The 23015-nt window shown below is 44.6% G+C and overlaps 1 protein-coding gene across 2 annotated transcripts in view; it reads left to right on the forward strand.

The window, feature by feature from the left end:
- zranb3 (zinc finger, RAN-binding domain containing 3) overlaps positions 1–18644 on the forward strand; it is an 86813-nt gene extending 68169 nt beyond the window's left edge. For both annotated transcript variants that reach the window (XM_015952448.3, XM_054743196.2), the window contains exons 9-13: positions 144–263; positions 15794–15913; positions 16075–16254; positions 16348–16512; positions 18277–18644. In XM_015952448.3, the coding sequence (XP_015807934.3) occupies positions 144–263; positions 15794–15913; positions 16075–16254; positions 16348–16512; positions 18277–18495 (804 nt within the window). In that variant the 3' untranslated portion in view covers positions 18496–18644. The remainder of the gene's footprint in view (positions 1–143; positions 264–15793; positions 15914–16074; positions 16255–16347; positions 16513–18276) is intronic.
- The last annotated feature ends 4371 nt before the right edge of the window (positions 18645–23015 follow it).

Consider the following 23015-nt stretch of genomic DNA (forward strand, 5'->3'; position numbering starts at 1 on the left):
CGGTGATTAATTGACTTCTTTACTGATCTCGCCGCTGTGCGGTCGAGCAGCACAGTGATGGATTCAGTGGCTCTCTTTCATCTGTGTGTGTGTGTGTGTGTGTGTGTGTGTGTGTGTGTGTGTGTGTGTGTGTGTGTGGCCAGGCGGGAGCCGTGAAGGACTACATTAAGATGATGTTGGAGGCTGAGCAGCTGAAGCTCCTGGTCTTTGCCCACCACCTCACCATGCTGCAGGCCTGCACCGAAGCTGTCATCGAGGCCAAGGTAACCCCCGGCACTCCGCTGGCAACTAGAACAGACAAAATGGACAGTTAAGTTTCTGAAAACAGTAGAAATCGTGTTTCATTTCTGCCCCGTTAAGACACATTTTGCCCGTTTGGGAAGGTTAATATTTAAATTAATACAATCTTACCCATTCTCATGGACGTAATTTTTTGGGGGGACAGGGGGGACATGTCCCCCCCACTTTTTCCAAAGACAAGTTTTGACCACTGCACTTTTTACCATCCCAAAGCAATATTATGCTATATTAAATTGACACTAGTTGAGCTCTAGGACCAAGCAGAAAACAACCATTTGTGTTGAAGCCTGTTTTCCATTAGAGCAGGGGTGTCAAATATGCGGCCCGCGGGCCGGATCCGGCCCGCAAGCGGGTTAAATACAGCCTGCGAGATGGTTGTGTAAACTTTATTTTCATACTTCACAATGTAGAGTGAAAATAAACTTATCTTTGTGAGCAAGTTTCCTCTGTAATGAGTAAAAATAAAACAAAGCTGCGCTCAAGGCTCACACAAGAACTTGAATCACATCCTGAAGTTGGCCGCCACTCAGGATGTGACTTCTGATATTGATGTGCTGGTGAAAGCTAAAAGATGTAAAGTAAAATGAGTCAAATATACTTTAAGTGCTGCATGAAACTGATCTTGCCATGTGATCTGTAAGCTCTTTGAATCACTAAGGAATGTTTTTTTTATTTGCTGATTTTTTTTATTGTTTTTCAAATTTTCAAGTACACTTCAGGTGTTGTACTTGTACTACACTGTCCTCAGGCTCCAGCCTTGTTTTATATTGATTGTATTAAAACAAAGAAAACAATCTGAAGTTTTTTTTTTTTATTTACCGGTCCGGCCCACTTGGGACTAGATTTCCCTCAGTGTGGCCCCTGAGCTAAAGTGAGTTTGATACCCCTGCATTAGAGCAAACTGTAAAGATACACCACCCCGCACCCCCATGTCCCCCCCCCCCCCCCCACACACACACACACACACACTTCTAAAGTGAAAATTACGTCCATACCCATTCTGGATGATATCCTGTCCTGAGACTGATGAGCTAACGGCTAGTCTGACCAAAGTGTCTTGCCGCCATCTAAAAATATTTTTCTGTCTCTGCTTCTAGGGATATTTACACTTTTAAACAACCAGAGTTCCAAGTTGGTAACAATGCCTAATCCAAACCCAATTATCTGTCTCAAAACTTACAATTGACCATGGTAGCTTGTTGGATGCTAATGCTAAATGCCAAACTGCTTACCTGCTTGAATACCTGCTACACCAGCAATACAGCTGCCTTCCTGCTACACCAGCAAGCTATTAAATTTGTAAATGTAAATGACCATGAATGCAAACCTTTTGACTTCAACCACAGCAGTCCACTCAAGCTAGCCGTTAGCCTGGTGAGAACTAATTTAAGTTTCTCCAACTGGCTTAGTTCAAACAGCAGGTGAGACGCTAACTGTTAACATCGTTTCCATAGAATCTACAAATATTTGCTGTTTTTGGGTCACATCAGCTATGCTAAAGATAAAGAGTGGTGTTCACAGCCCAACAGTTTTTATAACATCCAGGATCATTGGGGTTTTAAGAACAAGCTAGAAAAGCAAGATAAAGTGGTGAAACTAGACGCCTTTCTTTATTAATTCTTTAAAAAGAACAAATCATCAGACGTCTATTAAATCATGAGACATGTCTGACTACAATTACTTTTTATAGCACTGAGACAAATGATTCCTGCCTCAGATTTATTTTTCTTCACGTTTAAGTGTTTCAGATGAGTTAACGAATGCCATTATCAGACACTAAAGAGCAAGTCACCCCCAAATAAACTTATTTTTTCTGGTTAACTATAAATGTGTGTCTAATTGTGCTGCAGACATGTGTAGTCAATAGTTTAGCACTTTTGTGCATTTTACTTAAAATTTTAATTTTCTGCCTAAAACTGTCAGTGTTGTGCCGTTGTCAGGCAAGAGGCCCACACTTCCCTCTCCCCAGCCACTTGGGCCAGCTCCTGGCCAGGTGAGAGACTAATGGGCCATTCCCATCTGTACCGGGTCGGCCCGGGCCGGGTAGCGTAGGTTGTTTACATATCTGGGTGGCCTGGTATTTTTCCGGGCCAACCAAGGCTCATTCTCAGCCCCCTTCTCGAGGGGGTCTGCTTCAGGCCGACCAGGGCCAACACACCCACTGCTGACAGCAAATGCACACCTTCCATTAGAGCAAGCCTCTGATTGGTGGGTAGAATCAGCCCACATGGGCTTAAGATAAGGATGTGTGGAATCAACCAGGCCAGGCTGGGGCTAACTGGGGCTACCCAGCCCGGGCCGACCCGGTACAGATGGGAATGGCCTAATAGTCCCTCCACCGTGTCCTGGGTCTATAGGTCTCCTCCCGGTTGGACGTGCCCGGAAAACCTCACCAGGGAGGCATCCAGGAGACATCCTGACCAGATGCCCGAGCCACCTCAACTGGCTCCTCTCGATGTGGAGGAACAGCGGGTCTACTCCAAGCCCCTCCCGAATGACCAAGCTTCTCACCCTATCCCTATCCCAGCCACTCTTCAGAGAAGTCATTTTGGGCCGCTTGTATCCGCGATCTCGTTCTTTCGGTCACTAGCCAAAGCTCATGACCATAAGTGAGGGTAGGAACGTAGATCGACTCTCTGACTCAACTCTCCACCACCACAGATCGGTACAACGCCCTCATCACTGCAGATGCAGCACCAATCCGCCTATCGATCTCACGCTCCAGTTTTTCCTCACTCGTGAGCAAGACCCCGAGATACTAAAACTCCTCCACCTGGGTTAGGACCTCATGTCTTATCTTCAATAAGCAGAGGCCCGATCCTCAACACCTTGGCTGCGCCTAGACCTGTCCATAAAGGTTATGAACAGAATCGGTGACAAAGGGCAGCCTTGGCGGATTCCAACTCTCACTGGGAACGAGCCCGACTTACTGCTGGCAATGCGGACCAAGCTCTGACACCGGTCATACAGGGACCTAACAGCCTGTATCAGAGGGCCTGGTACCCCTATACTCCCGGAAGTACCCTCCACAGGGCCCCACAGGGCCCCCCGAGGGACGCGGTCTAACGCCTTCTCCAAACTTAATGAGTATTTTATTTTATTAAAGGAAGAAGTCCAGCTAAACCAACCTGGACCTCTGTGGAAAAGTGAATTACACCCCTTTTTAATTATAAATCAACTGTGATGATCCACTTCTACAGAACCACAACATGAAGTCGGCTAAACGACCTCAAAAAGCAACACATCATGGTTTCTTCTAAAGACATTAAACAACAAAACAGAACAACATCTGAAGCTCTGGAGACCTCCTTTGGTTTAGGTCAGAGGAGTAAAACGAACTCTGAAACGCCATAGCAACAGTTGGTCTGGGGCTTCTTCGGGACCTGGGCCACCTGCTATAACTGACTGAACCACGAATTCTGCTTTGTTTATTGTAACATGTCAAATATGTATGACCTGACTCCACAAAATCCCTAAAATGATTAAAAGCAACATTAAACACCAGTTTTATGAGGAAGTTTGTGTTTTTTTAGCTGCTCAAGCGGCCTGGATTCACACAAAAATCATTTAAAAGAGAAACCCGTTGAGAGATGAGGTATAATTGGACCAAGACACAGCAAGAACACACCTAAGAGGTATAATTGGAGTTTTATTGACATTAACGATCACGTCTTTGTAACAAGAATGAAATCTGTTTCACGATTCTCCCACATATCATCATTTCCTCCCTTTTTCCTGTCCCTGGAGATTTTCATTACCTATAAAAGGCACCCAGGCAACACTAAACGTATAAAACGCGTTTATATTCCTCACTTCCCATCCTTCCTCAGCAAAGGTAATTGGCCCCATGTTTTAGTTTTATTCTTTCATCTGTAGTCCTGCTGATTCTTATCAGAGCCCTGAGTAATGATCTCTGGTTGAGCTCGTTCTGACAGCAGATGTTAGCGGCCATGAATTATTAAAACCTTTTGCTTTTAAGCCAATTTCAGGAGCATAATTAAATACGAGCGCAGCATTTCAATAATTAACAAATGACACAGGTTTTCTGATGGCGATCTCTGAAATCTCAAAGGAAGCTGCGTCCTGATTTAACTCTCAGCTCTCAGGAAGTTTCTCTCTTAAAGCTGATTTCTTTTAAGTTTTTCTCAACTCATTACGAGCGAATGAACTCTCAGGCTGGCGCCGGCAACCTGTGAGGTGTTTTGGTGTGTTTGTGCGTGTCACGGGGGTCGAGAAGTTGTCGTCTGAATGTAAAGTGGTGATGCGAGGTGTGATAGCACATTCCTCCTCGAGGCGCTCTCTCCTTCTCTCTCTCTCTCCGATGCGTTCACGCTTGCCAATTAACAGAGAAGAGCTAAAAACGGAACAACGCAAAGCGAGATGAGAGAGCGTGGCAGAGACAAGTGACTTGAGTTCTAGAATCATGACATCACTGTTTCATTTTTGTTTTAGCTGAAGATGGTTGACAAGCTCACGTCCAATGTTTTTCACGTGTTTGTTAGCTAAATACGCCACAGGACAAAAACCACAAAGTGCTTCACAATTAAACTAAAACAAATGTTCATAAAAAAACTAAATAAAGAACAAAAATGAATAGTAACAAAACAGATAAAATCACCAATTCTAGTTCAAGTCAGTCTAAACCAATGAAATATCTCATGAACAACTGAACTGATCTTTATGTAACCAGCAACAGTTTGTTTCCGACTAATTCAGTTTTGGAATCTGCTGAATTGAAAATGGCCGCCACGACCATGTGACTTTAGAAAACCGGCCAAAGTCAGTTTTACAGATACTGAGCTACAGTTTAAACTTTGAGCGCCATTCCATAGCCTTGCTCACGACAATTCCTTTAATCCCACCCCTACCGAATGTCTTTACAACCAAAGTTTTTCATCACTGGCTTTTCCTACAACAGTTGCCCCATCTCCATATTGAAATTTCCACCCTTTTTTTAAACTTTCCAGTTTTCATTTCCCATGGTTCTCCTGAGACCCCGGTCCCAATGTTATGCTCTGTTACCAACCTTAATTGTACTCTCCATTACACTGTCAATCTTGGGACTAGCTGTCTGTTTTAGTCACCTGCTCTCACGAGATTTTCATTGGCTCACGAAACCCGCTGCAAAGGTACCCTTGGGATCCCATTCCGAATACAGGCCTCTACACAAGTATCTCACAAACCACTGGATGGGTTTACATTTAACTTCCAGATTGTTTTCTCGATCTATAACGGAACTTTTGGCGTCGGCCCAATGCAAGATGGCCGCTACAGTCAACAGACCTTAAGAAACACAAAAATGTATTTAAAGTGCTATATACGGTGTGGTTTACTCATTTATTCAACATATCTGCTGAGTTCTCTAGTGTAAAGAAAGCTGTGAGGCTCCTGTTCTGAGATGCAGAAGTTTGCTGGTACAGAGGTGGGCTGAAAACAGCTGGATTACTCATTATTATTAATGATATGTGCACACCTTGCTCCTGATTGGCTAACGGAACATGTTCAGACATGTTGCAAAGTCACCATCACCAAGACACTCTCCATGCCATCTTCTCGCTGCAAACAATGTTTGAAAAGTCTTTCCTGTGGATGGGAATGGGTGAATCCATGAGTGCAAATTCACAGTGTGACATAGACAGTGTTGGGAGTAACGCGGTACAAAAGTAATTAATTACTGTAATGCATTGCTTTTTGCTGTAATGTGGTAATGTAATAGCCTGGCAAGCCAGACTAAATAAATGTATTACTTAGTCTGTCAACGCTCCATTGACGGCTCTCGGTTGTGGGGCGGGTTCTACCGTTGTCTTTCAAATGATCTCCGCATTCCACTGGACAATGAATGGGACATACTCTTGTTTCACTCTGTTGCATCATCCCACCCACCAGGCACATAGAGTGCCCTGATTGGCCCACAAAGCGGATAAAGCTCTGTGATTTGTTCACTAAGCAGATAGAGCACTATGATTGGTCCACCATTATGGACCAATCACAGCTCTTTATGTGTTTGATACCCCTCTAGAGAGTGGTGATTGGCCAGCCAGAATGCTGTTGGGGCTGCAGAGGTTCCAGTGGAGCGTTCCTAGACCAAACTTTGCAAAGCAAGAATTTGGTCTAGTTCACTAGGCTAGTAATGTAAGGCATTACAGGGAAAGAAAATGGTAATATTTACTCAGTATAATTGTCAGTAACGCGGTAATTACGATGCATTTTTAAACCCTGAATCAAGATGTGGGTTTCCTAAAAATTCAAATTGCGGGAAGCTTGAAAAAAGATCCAGTATCCACATATATGACGTCATTTATAGACTCAGCTTTGCGGGCATTCTATGAGCAGAGAGGACGCAGTGGTAACGGCTCAAATATTCCAGCTGCGTCCTGCGCGCGGCCGCTGTTATATTCACAAAATCGCTCCACCAAAACAAAGTCATTAGTTTGCGATCGTTTATATCAGCCCATATTCTCTGGTACTTCATGTATTTTTCAGCTGAGTTCATAATCTGTGCCACGGTGATTTCAACTCATCGCTGCTGGAGCGCAGCGCATATTAAGCTTTTTTATTTATTTGTTGTTTTTTTTTGCGTTCGGTAGATCCCATTGGCTGATTAGTTAGAAAGTAGGAAATCTAGGAAACAAAGGGCAGCCTTGGTGGAGTCCAACTCTCACTGGGAATGAGCTTGACTTACTGCTGGCAATGCGGACCAAGCTCTGACACCGGTTATACAGGGACCTAAGAGCCCGTATCAGAGGGCCTGGTACCCTTTTCTGGAAGACGGAGAAAACATGCAGCATGCAGGAAGGTCAGAGAGAGAAAGGGCCGGAAATTATTCACATAAAATCAAGAAAACAAAACAAAGTGCTTGAAAAGAAAAAAAGTAGGTAGATTTATCCCCAATACACATTTTTACCAGTGAAAAGCAATAATATATAAGCATTTAATATTTATACATGTGATAGAATCAGATCACCCCAGAAGTCAGTCCCACATCCAGGGCCGTATCAAGGCATTTGGGGACCAAGGCAAATATAGGCTTGGAGCCCCCACCACTTCACTCCCTGCTCAGTTAATCTAAGATGGCAGCGTGCTGAGAGTACAGATTGTTGTTGCTTTTATTTAATAAACAATCATTTTAAAGCACTGTTATTATATCTGACTGTTTATAACAGCAATCCTAGCTCAGACACCACATCACCTTCCACATATATGTCATGAGCTCACTGAGCGTCACATTACCAGATTCATGTTGAAGTTGTTTTCGTGAAAGTAACTTAAAGTAATGCAAAAGTAGTGTAATGCCTTACATTTTAAAATCCATAATATTGCAATTTAATGAATTACTTTAAAATGAGTACAAAACAAGTAATAAATAATGTATTACACTTTTGAAGTAACTTGCCCAACACTGGACATAGAAATGTGAGGGTTTTCAAATCCTAGCATTTCACCGTCTATTTTATATCAGAAGCTAATGCAGGAGATATTTGTAGGCAAGGGCGTCAGTTTGTTTTCAGAATTGCTGGGGACAATAACCATACACTTGAGTGGGGTTTAAAAATTGCTGGGGACAATATAGGCTAGCACAGGGGTCGGCGGCTCTGTAGCCGCATGCAGCTCTTCCATCCATCTGATGCTCTGTGCTTGTAAAATAATGAATGGATATAAAAGCTTAATATTTTACTGCATTAATTTTACATCTGTATGCTAATTCTAAATGTAAAGATTGTCTGCGTAAACCTGAACAGGTCAACCCGGTCTTACTGTGAGACCGGGTTGACGCGTCACGCTTGTGCGTAATCATATGCGCTTCCTGAGCTGGAGGATGTCAGATTCTGGGATTCTCCTCAGACGGCTCCTGGATGCGTCGCCACATTGGAGACAGGAACAAGCACTATTCAGCCAAAGTTTCATAATCAGGGAACATTTTCTAAGTGACACGTCTCTCTGAGAGACAGGGTTTGGAAAACACTCGCTTCAGTGGGAGGAACCTTCCCGCATGCGCTCTGGTTCTGAGAGCCTGGATTTGTATTCTGAACAGTCTAAACATGTTTTTAAAAGAAACGTATGACAAAAGTGGCACCTGCTCAGTAAAACCACCAACAGGATGAAAAATATCAAAATATTGTAGGCAGAGACGGGCTACAACTTCTGGATCCACTTTATATAAATCGTTTTATGATTATCTTCTTATGAAAGATAACTTTGACGTACACGAGCGACCAGGCGCGTTGCAAGATTTTCAAAAGTGTGGGAGATGTTGTCTGTGCCTAAAATAATTATGTTATTCACCTTGTTAGTTTAATTTCCATAATAGCGGAGCAGGTGCGAATTTTAGACGCGTCACGCACGTCTCCGTTTTAAACATGTTTAAACTGTTCAGAATACAAATCCAGGCTCTGTCTCGTTAGATTGGTGTAACTAAAGTTTGTACTGAATGAAACTTTACATTAAACCATGTTGAAAAGAAAAGGATCCGATTAAATCGTTTCCCCTCATTTACAGTCACGACGCACAGGGCAGTGCGCATGGCTCTGGTGTTAATCAAGTTTAGTTGTTTCTCTTTGCAACAATCTTCACAAGAAGGCAAAACAGTTAAATGGCAGGTTACAGATATTTATATTAGACTTTTATTTTGACGGATAAACTCAAGGATGCTGCTGTTTTGAAAGAATTACCCCGACGCACACTGATGCGCATGGATGAGCTTGGAAAAATGTTCTTTTTATGAAATTACCGTAAATCCTCTAATACAGGCCCGGGCCTGTATTTGACTCAAGCTCATCAAGCTCCAGGCCTTTATTGGAAGGAGGGCCAGTATTAGAGGCAGGCCTCTATTTCTATTTGAGCAAAATGAACTAATGGTTTGCTGGAGTTTTTGACAATTAAAATTGCGCCCACATTTTCAAAGTTAAACACATTTCTTTTAACAACGGTAGTTTCTGCTTCAGCCCTCTCCCCCCTCCCCCTGCGCAGCAGCCGCAAACTCACTGATGTGCCTGCAGCCTCTCGGAGTTCCTGCTGCTCTAAACATTAAAATAATTATTTCATTTTCTGGTCCTCACTTCTGATTACCTTCAATGGTGTCTGTATGTTGCAACAGCAGGTACAAAAACTAACTTTTTTTTATTTGACTATTTTTCTGTCCTGTCTGTTTATTATCTTCCTGCATCTCCTCTCAATCCTAAAGAAAAACTGCTGCCTGGGTTCATATATATTCACCTTATGAGTTACCTTTGAACTGCAGTTCTAAAATATCTACCGACCGCAAAAACTGCGAGCGCTTGCTGTTTGGCGGCCGTATCAGTGATCAGTGCGTTGGAGGACAAGTTGATGCGCGCACCGCCCCGCTCCACAGCATGCAGCGAAACGCATCAGGCGCAAATAAAAGACAGAAAACATTAAAGGAAATGAACCGACATGAACGATCGTGTGTCAGTACCTACGGTCTGGCACAGCGCGTTGCTGATCACAGAGAATGTGATCATACGATAATTCAATAGGGAGCGTGGTTTCACAGACGCGGAAGTGATAGCGTCGGTGAAACGCCGGCTGCTCTAGGAAACCCCCGAGCGTTCGAGCGTCAACGAAGTGACACGGAAATGCCGGGCTTTCCAGAAGTAAGTAAGATAACTTACTATGAGCTGATAGTTCGTTGGATTGATCGGTAGGTTGGAAACTCTGATCATGAATCTGAAGAAACGATGACTGAGCTGTAAAGGCGACTTCCGTTTATAGCCGCGGGTGTGACGTAGGTGCGACGTGGAGGGAATCCCCGCGAGGGGCATGCTGGGAGTCCCTACTTCGCGGATTTTCACCTATCGCGGCCAGGTCTGGAACGCATCTACCGCGATAAACGAGGGATTACTGTAGTTCATACACCCCCTACTGCTGCTCCCCAGAGTGTTCTGCAGCATAATCAGCACGTTCTCTTTGAACTTGATAGTGTAATGACCTGGCTGGGGTTGTAAGCCAGGTGCATTCTGGGTATTGTGTTATATGTGTTTCCTATCGTTCTGCTAGTTCCTATGTGCTGATTTGCGTGTTGTGTGAGTGTTATGTAAGCCACAGGGAAGGTGATGTGTGTTCTGTGGAGCGGGTTGAATTAGCATGGTTAACTGACACCGTGACTCTGTGTGGTAGGAGCGTGATAGAGGATCGTGTCTGAAGCGTTATAAAGCTTGAAGAAAAAGCCTAATAAATGTCTGCGTGAACCCCTACTGCCCCCTGCTGGTTGATTTAGGGACTATAACCCTGCCGCTGGGACGCTTGTTACCACATTCCATCCGGCCACAGTAAGAGACCGGCCATTATTTACCTCCGCTGACTCTGACACCGGCCAAAATTGGAGACCCGGCCTTTAATTGAATACCGGCCTGTATTAGAGGATTTACGGTATTCAACTTTGGCTGAACAGCGCTTTTCCCGTCTCTAATATGGAGACGCATGACACATCCAGTCTGAGGCAGAATAGCTCTTCAGCTCAGAGAGCACCTGTAGAGACATTTGATCACGCACAAAGTTTATGTGGAGCAGAAGCGGTCGGGCCACGGCAGGTGAAACGTTCCTAGCCTACATGAAGTGTAACATTAATATGTTACTGGACATGCAGGTCTGGTTGGTTAGACCAGTGTTGGAAGTGGAAAACACACACACACACACACACACACACACACACACACACACACACACACACACACACACACACACACACACACACACACACACACACACACACACACACACACACCAATTAAAATAATGCTGATAGCATGGACTAGAAGACAGGTGATGGTTTACGTATTTAAATGATGATCAGGCTGCTGTAAAATGTAATCTCCATCCACATCCAGACAGAATGATCCTCTATTCTAGTTGCTCTGCTCTTGTCTGGGCTGATGTAGCTGACGGTGCGCGCGCGCCTAACGGCTGTGGTGCACATTTTACGCATTTGGAGAGATGGGCTGGATGCTTTGCGTTTACTGGAAGATGGTCCACTTAACGCACGGGTGTAGACTACATATTAATGACAAATGAATGAAAATTAAATTGGGAGTTTTTACTTCATATTTTAGAAATAAAAATGACGTGGGAACACATTTTTGACGTCTTTTTAAACAACATTTTCTAGCGCGACCTGCCTGCTTCACTAAGTCACTGCTTATTAAGGTCCGTCCAGAATTACCGTGGCCCACCCAAAAATGAAAACCTGGCGCCGCGCCTGTTATAAACCTCTGCAAATTGTTGTTCTTCACGTTATCAAACTCAGACTTTGTACAGCTAATGTCAAGATGTAAAATTATGAATTCAGTTGAGCTCTTCCGTCCCTCCCTCTCCTGCTCTCCTGGAAACCCGACATCGGCTGTCAGAAGCGGGAGGTGAAGAAGGAGATGAGGCAAACAGAGTGAGTGCGACATAAAGAAACCAGACTGGTGTGGAGGTGAGCAAAACAGCTGGAAAGGTGTGGGTGTTGAATCCCCCACGGGTGCGATGTCCATGCGAGCGACCGATACCTGCTGCTGTCACTTGGTTGTGAGCAGCCCTCTGCTGTCTGAGGGTAGGCCCCTCCCACAACGCCGCGGCTGCTGCGGTGTTTTCTTTACTGTGGGAAACGGGTAATAATGGCTCTTTGATGGGAACAGGTTGCCGACCCCTGGTATAAGATCTGAGCTGGTAAAACAAAAATCCTCATCAGCAGGCTTTTTTAAAGTGGGGGGGACACAGCTGCCAATCACAAATTTTGCAGGGGACATGTCCCCGGCGTCCCCGGTTAAAATGACGCCTATGTTTGTAGGGTTGCAAGGATTAACCGGGTTGACTGTTAACCACTGTGTGAAACGCTGTGGTTAACCCACCGTAAAGACGTCTCCAACACCAGAAAAAAAAAAGAATCCGTGAACCAAAGCGAAAGTGGATCTAAACGAACGCACGCAGTAGAACCAGCGTCAACAACCACCGGGACTGCCCCGTTTCCACCTAGGAAGTGCGTCCACTCGCCTGTCAGGGCATATTTTAGACTTCCAAAGCTGCCAAAAGAGAAATTCTAAATGATGTCTCATCCATCTGCAGAGCCGTCAGAAACAAAAGTTGTGATGCTCCCAGCTTGTCATCTCTGAGATCATCACAAAGACAAATTAGCTTCAGCTGAGTCAGATTACGTCAGGGACTGAACAGATTAAACAGTAATATTAGAACAATCCAGTGAATGACGGTTCATATTGTGTTATTGTACATTTCCCCCTGTATCTGTCTACAGCAAGCCCTTACGGCAAGTCATTTTAATATTTAATCAACAACACATTTCTGCAATTCCTGTTCTACATAAGAATAATATAATGTATCCTTGTCCAAATAAAAATCTTATGGGCCATTCCCGTCTGAACCTGGTCGGCCCGGCCCGGATAGCATAGCTTGCTTACATATCTTGGTGGCCTGCCTTTTTTCAGGGTGCAACGAGACCGTTTTTCAGCAGTAAAAAAGAAACTCTAAATAAACTATGTTCACATCCAGAATCAAACCAGGTTCTTTTGAACGAGAGTCCGACTTCTTACTAGTTGAGCTTAGGCACCAGTGACGTCCTTTATATCTGTAACTTTTATATACTTGATGACAGCTGAAACAACGCCAAACCAAAGAACGGTTCGGAGTGAAAATAGCTATTTTGTTGCTAATTAGCAGGAAATATCTAGAAGAAAGTTCTACAGAAAGTAGCTAAGGGTCCTCAGAAATGTAGCTAGCTTTGTCACTAGGCGTTAGGAACAGCGACAAAGTGGCACTGCCTCTCTCTCTGCTGCTAAAGCTACGGATAGCAAATGCTACGGGCTATGCCTGAGCGTGGACGCGCATGAAGCAGCCTGCTCGACCCGAGCATCTCTCTTTTTCTGTGATTTTACAGAAAAACAGGCAATCACAGTAAAAATGCCAGGGCTCATTGTACAGGACCAGGGCATTGCAGGAGAATGTATGAAGAAGACATTTATTATTTCTATACATGTTTTGGCCGTCAAACTTCCTTATAGTCCCTTTAAAGGTCGTGGGTGAAATTTTTGCCCCATCTGATTAACACATGGATGTTTTACGGCTATGACTCCATGACCGCGGCTACTGTAGGTGACCTTTTATTATTCAGAGAGAAGTTGAACAGACCTCATATGTTCCTTTTTAAGACAGACTTTCCTTCACATTAATGCAGTCCCGGTTACCTGCACACATGGAAGCCTCACAGTAGGAGCACAATGTCCGTGGTGCTGCTCTGCAGGACCGATGGACCCAAATCAAAAGAGTCCACAAAGCATCGGCACCTCTCTGAATGTCAGGATCGGCCTTAATGAACATGCAGCTGCCAACGTTTTTGTGTTCTCATTCGATCTAACAATGCTCAGTTCACCGGGGTCCCTCGCTCCTCGTTCATTCAGACATTTCCTACAGAAATATTTACAGTATCGTCTCCTTTATTGTCCCAGCACAGATCCATGCAGCTTTTTAAAATCGGACAAACCGTCCCTTTTCGTGTTGTCGGCCTTAATTGCATCAGACAGCCACATGCTCTGTATTTCGTCCAGTTGTTAGCCTGGTCCTTTTCAAAGGTATATTCATAAAGGGGCTTTGGATAATACAGCGCTCTACCTCATTACACATAAAAGGCTTCATTCAAGTCACCCTGATTCAGCTGCGTTATTCTGTAAGGAGACACTTCACTGCACTAGCACATGAGTATTAGCTACGTTAAAACGAGTTTCTACTTAATTCAGTAGAGTTTTTATCCCCATCATTGATATTATTTACAAAAGCCTTTCCTATTGGACAGTTAGGTCATTAAAGACACATTTTATTAAAGCTGAATGAAAACTAGCACATTTGCATCCACATAAAGTGCACATACCCAATGTGGACATTCTGCTCACTAACCCATAGCTTCATGCTGCAGTGTTGTTCCTAGCTAGTAGCTTAAGAGTCACATAGGCTAATGCTACATATTAGCGCTGGGCAATAAATCGGAAATTTATCGTAATCAGAAATTCTGGCTTTCATCGAGATGGTTTTTTTCCATGTCAATAAATTTAATAAAAAAATGAAAAGATGTTTCCAGCATTTTTCTGGGGGCGATGGTGGCACAGGAGTTAAGAGCTCGCCCCGTAATCGGAAGGTTGCAGGTTTGAGCCCCGCTCAGTCTGTCGCTGTTGTTTTGTCCTTGGGCAAGACACTTAACCCACGTTGTCTGCTGGTGGTGGTCGGAGGGACCGGTGGCGACAGTGCTCGGCAGCCTCGCCTCTGTCAGTGTGCCCCAGCGTAGCTCATCCCCACCAGCGTGTGAATGTGTGTGTGAATGGGTGAATGACTGATTGTGTTGTAAAGCGCCTTGGGGGGTTCCAGGACTCTAGAAGGCGCTATATCAAATACAGGCCATTTACCATTTATTTTTATTAAAAAAATACAGTTTTATAAACTTTTTAGGTTTGTGATTCTAACGTTGTTCTATTTTTTCTCCACTATATAATTTATTACTATATTATATTATCTTGCTTTTGAACACTGATTGTATAATTGTATCTCACTGTTAGATTATTGATGTATTTTTTTTTAATCATTGTTGCATCTTTGGTCAGCTGTCATGCTGTTTTAAATGCTGAATAAACTTGGTATGGTATAGTAGTATATAGTTTTTTTTAGTAGTTCATAATTGTGAAAGCACAGATAGTATTTCATGGCTGCTAACACATATAAACTAGTTTCCTATCCCTAACTGGCAACCCAGCAAAACTGAAAGAGCAGTTACCAAATCTGACCACAGGATGTTACTATTCCTCAATTCTTACATAGTTCGCCTTTCAGTACAGCTTCTGTTACTCCTCCAGGATTAAAAGTAATTAAAAAGACGGGCAAAATATCTATTACACTGTCCAAACAGTGTTTTCTATGCAGAATATGATTTAGGGAGCAGCAATAGTTTGTTGTTTTTACTTTTCAATCATCCAGTTATAACTGACCATCTTGGTGTTTTTGGTAACTTGCATTGAGCCTTTCACTGTCAAAGGTCATACGTTCTCCTGCAGGATGTTCTGCGAGAGAAGAGAATTCATGGTTCCATCAGTTACAGCAAGTAGTTCAGACCGTCACACTACCGCCACCGTGTCGGACTGTTGGTACCATGTTTTAGTGTTAGCTTGAGTCTGGATGGAACAGGACACACGCCTTCCAGAAAGTTCTGATTTTGTTTTGTCAGTCTGCAGAATATTTACTCAAAAGCCTCGGGACTTGGGCAAAACATCTCTTGTAATAGGCAAGAGACTCTGGTAAAAGAAATGTTTGTTTTTTTACCTGGCAACAGTTTCGGCTTCCAGCTTGAATCTTTCTTCATTGGCTGTCACCTGTTGAAGCGATTTATTTAAATGAAAGAAACAACAATATTAGTATCTCTGAAAATTATTTTATTTAATTATTAGTTTAGATTTTCGTCTGAAGTGAGTAAAAGGTGGTGGTGTTTTGTTTGTTCCACTGACAGGTGGGTTACATCAGAATCGATGGCAGCGTTCCGTCGTCAGAACGAATCCAGCTGGTCCACAAATTTCAGAGTGACCCTGAAACCCGAGTGGCTGTTCTCAGCATCCAAGCAGCTGGTCAGGTACCTACTGAAACATCTGACTGGTCATTTTTGTACTGGGAGAAAACAGACACGTCTCTGGCTGTAGTTCAGTCATATAAAGATTGAAGGTTGAGTAAAGTTGGAATAAAATAATGCATTTGGAATATTGGCTGAAGTATTCCTTTTTCTGTCCTCTGCAGGGTCTGACCTTCACCGCTGCGAGTCACGTGGTGTTTGCTGAGCTCTACTGGAACCCCGGACACATGAAGCAGGCTGAGGACCGCGCTCACCGTATCGGTCAGACCTCTTCTGTCAATGTCCACTACCTCATCGCCAAGGGCACCTTCGACACCATCATGTGGTCCATGCTCAACAGGAAGGTACAGAGGGTGACATCATGGCAGCAAAAATCTGATGTGGAGGACAACTAAGGTTAGATGCTTGGTGGTGTTTTCTTGTCGCGTGTCCTTTAGGAAACAGTGACTGGCAGCACCCTGAATGGCAGGAAGGAGTACCTGAAGGCCGACGAGGGCGACAAGGACAAGTGGGACTTTCTCAACTTTGCCGACGCGTGGACGCCGAGTGAGATGGTGCTACCGCTGGAGGGAAATTCAAAGGAGGACGTGTTCTTCACACATGTGAGTCTGCTGGAGTGTGAACATGTTACTTTAATGCCTTACACAGGAAATACCAGCCAGGAAATAAAATATTTGTATTGAGACACATGATCCTCATGAACCACTGGAGTGATTTAATAAAACTCAGCTCGATTCAAGATGGCCTTTACAGCCACAACATCACCCAATCCTAAAACTGTGAAAAGCATCAAGTTTGGTTTGCTAGTTAAGAATCTGTCCATCCATTCATCCAACCAACCAACCAACATACCATAGATCCAACCATTCATCAATTATCCATCCATTCATCCAACCAACCAACCAACCAACTAACATACCACCAACCAACCAACCCACCCACCCACCAACCAACCAACCAACCAACCAACCAACCAACCAACCAACCCACCAAACAACCACCCAACCCACCAACCAACCAACCAACCAACCCACCCACCCACCCACCAACCAACCAACCCACCCACCAACCAACCCACCAACCAACCCACCCACCCACCCACCCACCAACCAACTAACCAACCAACCCACCCACCCACCAACCAACCAACCCACCCACCAACCAACCAACCCACCCACCCACCCACCAACCAACCAACCCACCCACCAACCAACCAACCAACCAACCCACCCACCCACCAACCAACCAACCCACCCACCCAACCAACCAACCCACCCACCAACCAACCAACCCACCCACCAACCAACCAACCCACCAACCAACCAACCAACCCACCCACCAACCAACCAACCAACCAACCAACCAACCCACCCACCAACCAACCAACCAACCAACCAACCAACCCACCCACCCACCAACCCACCAACCAACCAACCAACCCACCCACCCACCAACCAACCCACCCACCCACCCACCCACCAACCAACCAACCCACCCACCCACCAACCAACCAACCCACCAACCAACCAACCAACCAACCCACCCACCCACCCACCCACCAACCAACCCACCCACCAACCAACCAACCAACCAACCCACCAACCAACCAACCAACCAACCAACCCACCCACCCATCAACCAACCCACCCACCCACCCACCAACCAACCAACCAACCCACCCACCAACCAACCAACCAACCCACCAACCAACCAACCAACCCACCAGCCAACCAACCAACCAACCAACCCACCCACCAACCAACCAACCAACCAACCAACCAACCAACCAACCCACCAAACAACCAACCAACCCACCAACCAAACAACCAACCAACCAACCAACCCACCAACCAACCAACCCACCAACCAACCAACCAACCAACCAACCAACCAACCCACCCACCAACCAACCAACCAACCAACCAACCCACCAACCAACCAACCCACCCACCCAACCAACCAACCCACCAACCAACCCACCAACCAGCCAGCAAGCCAACATACATACATACGTACATCATCTATTCATCCAGCCATTATCATTCAGCAACCACCATCCATCCATCTAAATGAATAGAATCCAATATAAATAGAGATCCCCAGACCTCCATCTTCCCGGCTACCTTGCAGTGTTCCCGGAGCAGCAGAGATGGAATCCCACCTATACCAGACATCAAACATCAAAGGATTAAATGTGTCAAGCTGACTTTAAACAGTGTTTTTGGTGTAATTGTATTATATTGTCTGTATTCATACATGCGTTTATGTTCTATTTAAGGTAACCAAACTCTTACGAACACTGGGGTTATTTTTCTGTGAGGTGACCGCCATGTTAGGGTCTGACTAACGTGTTGTTTTCTCCCCAGTTTGAGAGGGAGAAGCAGCACGATATCCGCTCCTTCTTCTCCCCAAGCGCCAGCAAGGATTCTTCTCCCCAAGCGCCAGCAAGGAGAAGAAGAGGAAGAGAGAGCAAGGCGAGGAGACCTCTCCCTCCGTCTGCATGGAGACAAGTGTCCAACAAGCCCATGAGAAATCCCAGGACCAGACCCACGCCACACCTGATCGGGACTTCTCACCACAGCTGAAGAGGCTTCGGACACCAAAATCCCGATCAGCTGGGAACCAGAGTTCTCCCCGTTCGCTGTTCCTCCGCTCAGCTCCCAGAACCTTGCCAGAGCCCAAGGAGGCGTGGAGCTGTGAGGCTTGCACCTATTCCAACAGCAGCCTGCTGCCTTACTGCGAGATGTGTGAAGGTCCACGCTCTTCTTCATCTTCTATCAAACCAGGTGATCTGATGAGCTGTTTGATCCACAAATATCATTTATTAGAGTCACGTAAAAATGAAATAACAACACTGAAATCTGAAACTCCACTCAGCTCCTCACCCCCCTCAATATCAGTGTATCAGTCCGTTGACATCATACTTGTGAGCAGCATTACAGATGGAGATAGAGGAGATGGAGGCAGAAATAGCTCAGAGAATATCGTCTCCCTCTCTCGGTGCAGATGACAAGGACACAGTATAATTCTCACCTGTCAAGCCGAGGGGGAGAGTGGGCAGGGGCCTGCTATTGCTGCAAACGTTTTGTACAAATCTGGGAGAAGTAGAGCTCCTGGTGAAATCTCTGAGCCTATGATTGTATCTGGGGAGGGGAGTGGTTATGACCCGGTAGACGGCAGGTCCGTGCGTTTTAAATGTCTGAGGTGCATCAAAGCGCTCCAGAGAAATGGCTTTTTGTCAGGTTGGGGCATATCCCCAAACTCGGATAAGGTTCACAACTATTTTATGAGATTAAAAAAAGCAGGATAGGGTACAAAAAATGTTTGACCATTGAGTTTTTAGCTATTAAACTAGTTATTAAGACTGAGAAATCTCAGAACTAAGATCAAAACACATGTCTAAGGCATCCCAGATTCAGTTGTTTTCTCCTAAATGACTCCAGACTAGCTTGCTTCCTCCATTCATCTCTCAGGTTTAAATGTGAGGGGTTCTGAAGCCATCCACTCATCGATGAAACCAGTTCTATTCCAAGAGCTAATGCATCTTTGTTATCTTAGTTCATGTGTCATGGGCGCATCCAGGGCTGGAGCTAAAGGTGAACTGACCCCTTGCTTTAATTCGAATTATTTAAAGGGGACATATCCTTTTCTGCTGCCATAAGGGCTTCTACTGTCTCTATAACAAATGTAAATGTGATTAAAAACTCACATCTGTTTTCTGTTAGTGTTTGGTTTCAGAAATTGGGTGACTAAATTGAGCCGTTTGGAAAAAAAACACATTTGTGATGTCACAATGAGGGAAACTAGCCAACCAGGGGGAGAGGGCGTGGCCATTTTTTTCCTCAGAGCGAGACCCTTGAAACAGCTCATCCTGGAAGTAAAGTTATTAGGGATGCATTGATGTGAAAAACTTGGTCAATATCATCGTCGTCGTCTTCCTCCGCTTATCCGGGTCCGGCTCGCGGGGGCATCATCCCAACTAGGGAGCTCCAGACCGTCCTCTCCCCGGCCTTCTCCACCAGCTCCTCCGGCAGGACCCCAAGGCGTTCCCAGACCAGATTGGAGATGTAACCTCTCCAACGTGTCCTGGGTCGACCCGGGGGCCTCCTGCCGGCAGGACATGCCCGAAACACCTCCCCAGGGAGGCGTCCAGGAGGCATCCTGACCAGATGCCCAAACCACCTCAACTGTCTCCTTTCGATCCGGAGGAGCAGCGGTTCTACTCCGAGTCCCTCCCGAATGTCCGAGCTCCTCACCCTATCTCTAAGACTGAGCCCGGCCTCCCTACGGAGGAAACTCATTTCGGCCGCTTGTATCCGTGATCTCGTTCTTTCGGTCATTACCCAAAGCTCATGACCATAGGTGAGGATTGGGATGTAGATCGACCGGTAAATCGAGAGCCTGGCTTTGGTCCGGCCTGGTCAATATCGCTATCTGATATTTTTACTGTTGTCATAGTGATAACCAGGCGAAACGCGAGAAATCTGAATCTGATGCAAATGTTTGTTTGTTTCAGTAATCTGACTTCGACTGAGAGACCATCTAAAGCGAGGGTATTCAATTCCGGTCCGGGAGGGCTGGTATCCAGCACGTTTTAGTTTGAACTCTGTTTCAACACACCTGATTTCAATCAGCGGGTAATTAACAGGCTTCTGCAGAGCCTGATAAGCTGCTGCACAGCTGATTTAACCGCTGAGTCCAGTGCAGAGGTAGGCAACCCTGGTCCTAGAGACCCGTAGTCCTGCTTGTTTTCCAACTTTCTTTGTTGTTCCTGCTGTTGATCACCTGGATCATGTGTGTTCAGTCAGTTAGAAGCTCATGCATGGCTGGAAAACGTGCAGGACTGCAGATCTCTAGGGCCAGGGTTGCCTACCCCTGGTCTAGTGCGTTGAAGCAGAGGAACAACTAAAACGTGCTGGACTGGTCTAAAGGCTCAGGAACCATTTGCAGGTGTTTGGATTCATTAGCTGATCAGAGTGTGACACTTTGAACCTTTTCACAATATTCTAATTGTCTGCTTTAGAATTTGGGGTTTTCATCAGCTGTAAGCCGTAATCATCACAATTATAACAAATAATGACTCGAAATATCTGGCTTTGCATGGAATGAGTCTATCTCACATATCAGTTTCACCTTTTAAGTTGAATTACTCACAACGATAAATGTTTGCACCATATTGTAATTTTCCCAGTTTCACCTGTGTTAACCATTATTATATTTTTTTCTCTACAACTTCTACACTGTTTAAAAGTGACGACACCACCTACCTTGATTCTCTGCTTCAGTTAAACACCCATAATCTATTCATCCTCAGTGTCACATAACTAAACAAATACCACATGGCCAACCCCCTCCCAGCTGCTAAAACACAGACTCAAATGGAAACTAAATGGAAATAAACATCAACGGTTTCCCACTTTTACTTATCGGACCAATACTGTTATGTTAAAAAGTGACTTAACAGCTGATACCAATTGTTGATGCATATATATATAAAATTATAATATGTCCCCTTTACACATTTAAACTGTGGTACAGATGTTGTGTATGTTTAGTGGGAAAAAAATCCTCCTTTGATGTTGGAATTTATTATTTATTAATAAACATGAGAAGTCAACCAAAATGTGAATTAAAATAAATAAATAAACTTTCAACAATTTCCACACAAATTCAAAATATCACTCATTTGCATTCAGCACAACATCGCACAGCTTAACTTAGCATAGCATGGCATGGCACCAAGTTGCATAGCACAACACAACATAACAGCATAGTGTATTTTAGCGTAGCATTGCCTAGCAAAAATGGCATGGCACAATACAGCATAGAATATTATAACATAGCATACCCATACTATACCGCTTTATGTGTTAAGCGCTTTCAACACAGCGTTACAGCCGACCAAAGCGCTGCACATTAAAAACGAGCTAAATAATCACACAGTACAGTTAAAAAAGTAATAAAAATGAAACCAGCAGTTAAAACCATAAAATACACAAATGTAAAACCAAGCAATCAAGATAGGAAGGGTGAAAACCAAGCCCCCACAATGCGGCTCAAAAATTGGTCCCAACCCGGAAGTACCAAAAATTGCAGTTCCACCATCATCCACTAGGGGCTGGTGTCAGAAGCGAGCAAATCCTCATAGACTCCCATGTTAAAAATACCAATTTCACAGCAGAAATAAACATGTTTACAGCCTGGTACCAAAACATGTTTTTGGTTTAAATGATCTAGTTTACACTCATGACAACTCTGAGGGGGGTGAATTTTTTTCTCACTCTTCTGTTTAAGTCTGTTAAAAGCCTAAAATTCTGTATAATTAATGAGCATCAGACCCACGTGACCACAGAGCTAGCTCCATGGAAAGGCCTCAGTAGAGCCTCGGTCTGGCCTGGAAACTGTTCCGGGATTTTGAGTCTCTGTGTTTGTGTATTCTTTTTTGGATATTTTTTGTGCAATTGTTGGACAAAATGACTTGCTGTGGCATTAATTGCACTAATAGAGCGTCCAAGGAGTCTGCACTTCATTTTTTTCGGTAAATAAAATTATATTTATGTATTTTAGGTCACTGCCGAGCTGAGCTTAGATTTTAACATGTACTGTTTAACCATGAAATTTAAATGTAATAGGGTAAAACCCAGTGCATTTAACATAATGCTGCACTTTAGAAAATGGGTTGAAATATAACATGTTGGTGGAGCTGGGTTCCCACTATCGGCTTGTGGAGCTCTCGGGAGACGGATGTTTTCCACCCGTTCTCGCCTCCCCGCAGCTCGGCGCATCTCTGTCTGATCGTGGCTTCTGTCTGCTGTGCAGCTGCCGGCTTGTGGAGGTCTCGGAGACCTCTGTGTTCCACCCGGTTTTACCCGGCGTATCTCTGACTCAGAAGCTCTGGTGTTGTGCACAGTTAATTCCGGTTGTAGCTAGGTTGCTACCTCCGTTAGCTTAGCTCCCACCTCCGCGTTAGCTTTGGGTTAGCTTCAGGTTAGCTTGTAGCTAGTTCGACCGGGTGTCGTCAGTTGATCCCAGCCTTACAGCCCCACCCTAAGCTCCACCTCTCTTCCCTTTTGTGGAATTGTCTGGGCTTGACGGAACCTGTGAG

The sequence above is a fragment of the Nothobranchius furzeri genome, chromosome 14 (assembly GCF_043380555.1).
Source record: "Nothobranchius furzeri strain GRZ-AD chromosome 14, NfurGRZ-RIMD1, whole genome shotgun sequence".
In the NCBI taxonomy this organism is placed as follows: Eukaryota; Metazoa; Chordata; class Actinopteri; order Cyprinodontiformes; family Nothobranchiidae; genus Nothobranchius; species Nothobranchius furzeri.